Source organism: Aegilops tauschii, chromosome 2, assembly GCF_002575655.3.
Source record: "Aegilops tauschii subsp. strangulata cultivar AL8/78 chromosome 2, Aet v6.0, whole genome shotgun sequence".
Classification (NCBI taxonomy): domain Eukaryota; kingdom Viridiplantae; phylum Streptophyta; class Magnoliopsida; order Poales; family Poaceae; genus Aegilops; species Aegilops tauschii.
The window spans coordinates 445,493,205-445,501,341 of record NC_053036.3 but is presented as its reverse complement, the minus strand read 5'-3'; the positions used below and the strand labels follow the sequence as shown (position 1 = coordinate 445,501,341).

Genomic DNA, 8,137 nt, shown 5'->3' with positions numbered 1-8,137 from the left:
GATCGCCCTCGCCGGGCTACGCCGACAGGGACGCACACGGTGGGTTCAACCCAAACGTCACCTTCCCCCATGGATACCGGCCCAGCGCACGCCCTCGCCCGCCTTCGCCGGCGTGCAGTACCCTCCATACAACTACTCGCCGCCCGCCTACGCTTCCTCCCCAACGCCCCCACTCCGCCGTGGCGCGCTGCCCTTCTCGCACATCGGCGACACCGACGAGACCGAGGCCGACATGGACGACATCATCGCGGCAGGATTGGCCGCGGCCGTCGCGTCTCCCGGGTTCGTCACCCCGGATGACACGGTGGATCTCAGCGGCGGCATGGACGGCGAGCTCGGCTACGTCTACGGCGAGGAGGAGCAGGAGGAGCAAGAGGAGGAGGACGGGGAGGAGGAGGAGGAGGAGGATCCGGCGACTGTTCCGGCGAGGAGGCGCAAGAAGAAGAAGCGGGCGGCCACGTTAGGCGAGCCGCGCATCAAGTGGGCGTCCAAGGAGGAGGAATGCCTCGCCGAAGCATGGAAAGTCGTCTGCCTCGACCCGACCACCGGCACGAACCAGAGCATCGAGACGTACTGGGAGCGCATCAAGGCCGAGTTCGACGAGCGCAAGCTCGTCGACCCCTACTTCAAAGGCGTCTACATGCAGCGCGGGTCGAAGGCGATGGTGAACCATTGGGGGCGTTTTCAGGGGGCGTGCAACAAATGGCATGGGGTCGTCGAGGAGGTCGCGGCTCGCTTGGAGAGCGGCGCCAGCGTTGAGGATCAGGTATGCCACGCCGGTCTCTCGCCTCCCTGCGCCGTGTGCGCCCGCCAACTGTTTGTTCCTCCGCGCAGTAGCTGCGCATGTTCGCCCTGTATCGGCACAGCAACAGCGACGCCGAATTCAAGTACCTCCACATTTACAAGCGCATTGACAAGTGCGAGAAGTGGGCGGAAGTCCAGCGCACCCTCGACAAGGTCAAGGAGACCTACAAGCCGGACGCACCCGGCGCGCCGACTCCGGGCGCGTCAGAAGGGCGGCCGGACGGCAACAAAGGTGCCAAGAAGGGGAAACACGCCGACGCGGCCACTACCTCACCGACGCACAGGCCCGGACCGTCCTTCGTGAAGAGAAGACCGACGCGCGGTGGTCGCCGTTGATGTCGAGCAGCGCCGCCAAGCTCGACCTACTCCGGGCCAACGTCGCCGCGAAGAAGAGAAACACCGACTTGGCTTTCCTGCTGGGCGGGCCGGACATGCTCCAGAGCAACGACAAGGCGTGGTACTTGACGGAGCGTGGCCTCATCCTGAACCAGCTTCCCTGCTTTTTGTACACCGAACTTTTCATTCGATCGCCGAACTTGTGGCCGCTTGATCGCCGGATTTGTGGGTCTATTTTATGCGCGGGAATGTCTACGTTTGAATTTGCCGCGGCTGGGGGGCGGCGGCTGGGGGCGGCGTCTGGGGGCGTGGCTGGTAGCTAGGTCGCCTCAGGGGCCAATCTAGCGCCGGTTCGCCTTAGGCCGCTCTTCTTCGGCGCTTTGGGGGGCTGAACGGCTGGAGATGCTCCAAAGCCCGTGGCTGACGATGGTGGGGAGAAGCAGGCGCGCGCACGGCAGGGCTCGGTCGTTCGTTCCGTAGTTGGCCCTGCCCTCGCCTCAGCGGCCAACACCCAACAGCCCCGACCACGACCGCGCGCGCGAAACAAACAGCTCCTGCACACCCCGCCTACTCCAGTCGAGCATGCATCACCATGGCCATGTGGCGTTGCTCGCTCCCACTCCAGCGCCAAGTAGGAGCTGGAAGATTTCCCGTGCGTGCGGTGTGAGGATGAACGGATGATGATGGACCGAGGGACTGACTGACTGATTGGACGTATTGTTGGACCGGTATAGTAGGACCTCCAACGCCAACCGGCCGGAGTAAAGAGCCGCCGCCTCGCCTTGCCTTCCCTGTCAGCGTTGCCGATTGGGCTCCTGCTAAGCTTCACAAGTGTGAAAGGGGCCGGCGTGAGTGAGGGTTTGCGTCATCGTTCGGTACAACGGCTCCAATCAAATCATAAGTGTACCACACCAGGTTTTAAAATCCAGCAAGAAGCTCGACTTGATTATTCAAGGACGTGGAGTTTCCATCTCCTCACATGACAATTGACAATAGAGAGTCACGTTTTTGTGCAAGCAAACTTTATCTGGTCGGTTTTGGAGTAGCTGATGCTTAAAAAATGCACCTTCCCAAACATGTGCAAGCACCCCAAAACTGCAAAAGCGGCATCCGTGAACAAAGTAGAGCATGCACTCCACTCGAGTGCACGCACGGATAAAAGCGTGCCGCTTTGAGTAAAATCGATCATGTGCATGTTAGGGTGCAGCGTGATGTAGAGTACTAGTACTATTCCTTCGCCATGCTTTATTAAAACTACTTGTTTCTGCTCCTGCGCGAGCATGTGGTGTCGCTCCTGCGTGAGCCTTTTGGTAGCCTTAAACTTGTTGAACTCTCCTGGTTAGGTCTAGATTGCGTTTGGGTGTCCTTGGGTTTTTGCCCCATGATAAGCTGCTCGATGACGGGTGCTTGCAGTGGGTTTTCTAAGAATGCTCTGAACTCGCTTTCCCCTTTCCAGTTTCCTTGGTAGCTTCAGTTTCGGAACTCTGTATTTCCGTTATGTCAAAGTAATGGAAAGGGGTTATGCCCGGTTTAAAAAAAAGTACTATGTACTATCCCGTACCTAATTTGTTATCCTATATCCAAATTAATTAAGTACTCCTAGTATGGTTGGATGGCAAGAGCAAACCAACCACTACTAGGTTCAAATGTGTTGGACCAACACAAAAGAAAAACCTAACACAGCACAACCAGTATGATCGCAATGTACTTCCATTTTCATGAATTTGGCAAAAGTGTCTTTCACATTGGACTGAAAGAGTACTTACCTTCAATAATAAAAATCCAGCCAACAAATATGACGGGAGACATTCAACTGAGAATAAAATCAAGACAACTCAGATTTATTTTATTTTAAATAAAAATCCAGACAAATATGCAAATAATTGTAATAATACAACAAGTTGTGTACAATAACTATAAATGATAACTCTAGCTTTTTAAATTGTGAAAAACTATGCACTGAAAATAGTAATTATGGGAGTACAAGAATGAATAATAAAAAATTCCCGGCAAACATGGAAAGAAGTCCAATAGTAATTCAAGTTATTTACAAAAAAATAGAAACTGCAAGTTTGGTATCTCAAGGTTGTAAAAAATAACGACTCTGATATTGCGGGAACGCTGACTGGGGCTCCAGGGTCGAGCGGATGTATCGCTCTCCCCTGATAGGGGGGAGAGCGAACATTTTAGTTTGGTACGAGATACCCACCAGCGCGAACCCGGCCAGACATGCCCTTTGCTAGGCCCTCCTGGTCCGATCATCATATGCTTGTAAAAAAAAGATTCGGCATGTTGTAGGTAAAAATAAACAACATTACAGGAAAAATAGGAAAACAAACTAAATACCATCGTACAAGCATAAAATGTTGCATGTTGAAGTAAAGTAGTCGCATGGCAAAATTTAAGGAAATGATATATCCTAGAAACATGATAGAAATTGAAATGTGTCTAAAGATCACATGGTGATTTTATAAAAAAAACATTTTCTAAAAATCCTGCCAACATTTGGAAACATTGTACACATGGTAAATTAAGGGATGCTTATTTTCTCATGAACACGGTAATTTAAAAAAAATGATTGTAGTCATCACATAGCCAAATTTACCAAAAAAAACATTTTCACAAGATAATGGCTGAAAAATATTAAAGAAAAATTGTGAAATAATCACATAATTTGCCATCGTATGTTCAGATAAATTGTCACAATGTTCAACAAATTTTCCATGGCATGTTCAACTAATTTTGGATGCTATTCAAAACTTACCATGGCTTGTTCAATAAATATTCCATGGTGTGTGCAATAAAATTGCCATGCTCCAAAATAATTTACCAAAACATAATTGACAATGGTATATTAAAAAAATTGTCGTGCTATATGCAAAATAAATTTTCCACAGTTCAAAAATAAATTTCAATGCTAGAGCAAGAAAATAATTTGCTGTGCTACAGAAATAATTTGTGAGGGTATGTTCAATAAATTTGCCATGGTATATGTAATAAAATTTGCCACAATAAAAAAAATGCATACACATAAAGAAATGTCATGATTCATACCAAAAAACCTGAATAAAATAAAATTGGTGTGGTCCGGTGTAGAATCATTAGTCATGGAAAAACACATCTTAACTTACCATAGAAAAAGCAGGACGTCGTTAAGTAAAGAAGAAAAAGTAAAAAAAATGATATGTTGTCATAACTTTTGCCAACATGTATTTGAAAAAGTCATCGAGCAAGTTCTTTTTTTTTGCGATAGAAGTCATCGAGCAAGTTCAAGCTAGCTAATTTGTATTATCACTAGATCAAGGTTTCGGGTCAAAAAAAGTTGTCATGATTTTACTCTTAAAAAATAAAAAAATTGCCATGTGGCGAATAAAATTCTCCCTAATAAGTGCCATATTTCAGTAAACAAAAAAATCTGAATTTTTCCATGCGTTATTTTTAGTTTCTCATGTCACTGTACAAAATTGCCATGTTTTATGTGAACAGTTTCTCTTTTTTTTCTCGCTTAGTACTAACAGTTTAAGAAAATTGACATGTTTTCTGGATAACAAGGCAAAGATTGTACAGGAAATTAGGGATGTACTCCACATGTTCAGTAGAGTGTGAGCAGGGGCACTAGTGTGCCGCGTCACGGCCATGGACGACAAAACTTCGGAGAGGGAGGAGTGGCACCGGTCCAGCGATCTGAGGAGGGGAGGAGGGTCTCTTCGGGTGAACAAACCCCAATGCCGTCAGCCGCCGCGAGCAGCCACCACGCCTAGGACCTACCGATGTGCACCTCTGCGCTCCCCCATGGTAGTCGCTTGTCGGATCCATCCAATTCGCCCGCTTCTCCCCCTCCCTCACGGCGACGAACAGGCGTGGCCATCGCCCGACTATGTATGTTGTTACTGCATCCGCGCGCCCTCGTCAGAGACGCCTGCGGGTCTAGCTCCTAGTGCCGCATCAGAAAGCGAGCGGTGCTGATCCCTCGCCAACTCCCCCGAATCGGGGGTCGAAGTTGGGGGAGGATGCGGGGAAGCAGACACAATGCTTGTGGTTGCCGTTAGCGGACACTAGGGGTGTGTTTGGTTGCTTTCGCTGCCGGGCCTGGTTCATAGGGGAAAAACGAGCCAGGCTGAGCAGGGCCTGGGTAACCAAAAACAGGGTCAAAAGCGGGGATGACTAGTTAATTGGTTGCCTGCATTGGGGGTCTTGTCATCGAGATGCAATTTTCACCCGGCGTTTGGTTGCATACATGCATATGATTACCAGCGTTAACAACAAAACTTAACAGCCATCAGGTTGGGCTTGACATTTCGTCAAACACTTTGAGCGCGCCGGAGCTTCCACTGCCCATCGTGCGCACCACCAGCTCCCGGCGACCGTGGACGCGCCCGACTCGCTGCCGTGGCCGTAGACGCGCCTGCTCGACCGCGACCTGCAGCGGGTCAGCGGCGACCTGCGGGTGGCGCTAGCCGCAGAGGAGAAGAACAAGCAGGCCATGGAGGAGCTGCTGCTGGCGCTCAAGGAGGTGAACGCGGAGCTGCACACCACGCGGCAGCAGCTGGTGCGCCCGCAACACGAGTCAGAAACGGCGAGGCTGGAGTCGGACCGGGTGCACGTGTCCCTAAAGCGCAAGGACGACAAGGTCTGCGCGCTGTCCGACGAGGTGGCCCGCCTCCGCTCCGACGCCGAGGAGGCGTTCGCCACGTTCCGGGGCAAGGAGGCCGGGTTCACGGCGTGCATGAAGTCGTCGGAAGCGGAGTTCGCCGCGTCCCGGCGCGAGAACGCGCGACTCCTCGAGTCGCAACGGTCTGGGCGGCACGAGGTGGCCAAGCTGCGGGACATCCTGAAGCAGGCCGTCAAGGACACCAAGTTCGTCAAGGAGGCGCTGGAGGAGGTGAGGAGCGAGAACGCCATGCTCAAGGAGATGGTCGGGAGCAAGGACACCGCCGTCAAGTGCAGCAAGGAGGAGCTGGAGTGCCTCCGGGTGAGCGAGGCCGCGGCGCGCGACAACATCAAGGAGCTGCAGAGCTTGCTGGTGGCCACGTCGGTGAGTCCCACCCCCACGCCGTCCGCGGCGGCAGGAGCGGGAAGGTCGTTTGACCTGGAGGACCTGTCGCCGCGGACGAGATCGACGGGATCGCACTGGAGTAGAGGGAGAGAGAGGGGATTGAGGATTAGGAAGAGAGAGAGGGATTAACTCGAGACACACCTCTCCAAAGAGCCACCCACGTGCGCCTCGAAGCATCGCTCAGGCCCGACTCTCGGGAAACTGCCGATTCGGCTGTCCCCAACGGGCCAAGCCTAGAGGTGCTTTAAGAACCGTGCTATGCGGGCTCAACAATGTATGTGAGAAACCAAACAACCAAGGTCCGAGATATATAAGGTTGATAGGGCGCCAGAGAAAAAACAGGACGTGTTTGCACCAAAGGCGAACGATCCTTGGAGACTACATGGCCACGCGGCTCTACTCTAAGATCTGTGCACAAATCCATTGGTCGTCGACGCGTTTGCTCAGAATTGCTATAGATTAACATCAGTTCAGAGATGGAACTGAGGGACATGGGTGGCCCGGCCATGACCTGTCTCGCCGTTGCCCTGGTGGAGATGGAACATGGAACGTGCGTTGCATGGCCTCGTGAATGCGCCGTGCCAAATGACAGCGCACGCACGCACGCCCGCCCTACGACAGGGCAAGTTGCTGCACCAAGGGAACCATCGGAATGAGTAGCCTATAGTTCGGCATTCAAGCATCTGCAGTACAGTGCGCGGGCGCCCACCATGTGTTGGGTTTATGCTTGGCGATCCGCACAGATGCAAGACGTACTTGCGATACGCTTTGGGGTCACTAGGACTGGGACGGACGGTGTGGTAGGTCAGTCGCCGAGTCACCGGTGAGTGGCTGGTTTAACTGGCTCGGCTCGCATGCACCGCTGGCCAGGCACGAGAGTAGAGGGGGCCTGCAAATTAAGGCGGGGTTGCAAGAGGACGACGGGATAACCGAGCTAGCATTAGCAAATCCAATCTTCACGCAACGCAAGAAATGGCCACCGATCATTCGGAAGAAAAGGTAAGAGCAACTCCAATGGGACGACCCATTTCATCCGCGGCCGTCCGTTTGGGTCGGTGCGGATAAAAAAGCAGGCCCAACGCGCCGACCCAAACGGGCGCGCGTCCGCTTTCGTTCGCCTGCCCACCCATTCCCAGCCCATTTTTAAGCCTGATTTGCGTCGGCGCGGACACAAGACGGACGCGCGCGCTCGCCCTCTTTCCTCGCCAGGCCCGCTGGTCGGTGGCACATTGGATTCACACCCTCGCCCGCCTGCTACGTCGCCGACGCCGCCGGCCATTTTTTTAGATTAAAATGGATACATAGATAGTTCTAACGTACACAGATAAAAGAAAAAGACCACTATCTGACTCCGACTCGGTAATGTCCTCCTCCGACGTCTGAATGTAGGCGTCAGCAAGCTGCTCGTCTTCAAAGTCCCAACCCGACGTTTCTCGTCGCTTCAGTTTCAATTGAGCTGCCTGCTTCCGCGAACGCTTGTCCTCCCGATAGGCGGCTCGCTCCGTCCTCCTCGCGTCCCTTTCCAACCTCAATTGCTTGTAGAACTGGCGCTCGTCGACGATGTCCTGCGGGAAGCCTCCGCGCCACATCACCAAGGCTTCCACGTCCTTCTCTGCGATGGCGAGGCGACGCTGCCGCCTCCGGTGGACACGACGATCCTCGTCGGTGAAAAGCCGCGGGAGAGGCGCCAGATCCTGCGCCCGCTGGCTCGACACGTTGGGAAATTTCATATCCCAACGAGGCCTCAGGAGGTGCCACGCCGCCGCGTCGTGCGCGCGGGCCGCCTCCTCTGCGGTGTCGAAGGTGCCGAGGATGAGACGTTTCTCGCGAAACCAGATCTCGGAGGAGAAGGCGCCGGAGCGGCGCTCGCGGACTCTGCGAAAATCCGAAGCGCCCAGGCGGCGGATCGACATGATGGCGCAGAGGCGGTGAGAGTGGGGC

At 53.2% G+C, this 8,137-nt stretch overlaps 1 protein-coding gene across 1 annotated transcript; it reads left to right on the top strand.

The window, feature by feature from the left end:
* Positions 1–1,139: 1,139 nt before the first annotated feature.
* Positions 1,140–6,287, top strand: LOC109766407 (uncharacterized). The gene is made up of 2 exons (XM_020325172.2): positions 1,140–1,309; positions 5,466–6,287. Exons 1-2 carry the CDS (start codon positions 1,140–1,142, stop codon positions 6,226–6,228), a joined length of 933 nt encoding a protein of 310 aa, XP_020180761.1. The 3' UTR covers positions 6,229–6,287.
* The last annotated feature ends 1,850 nt before the right edge of the window (positions 6,288–8,137 follow it).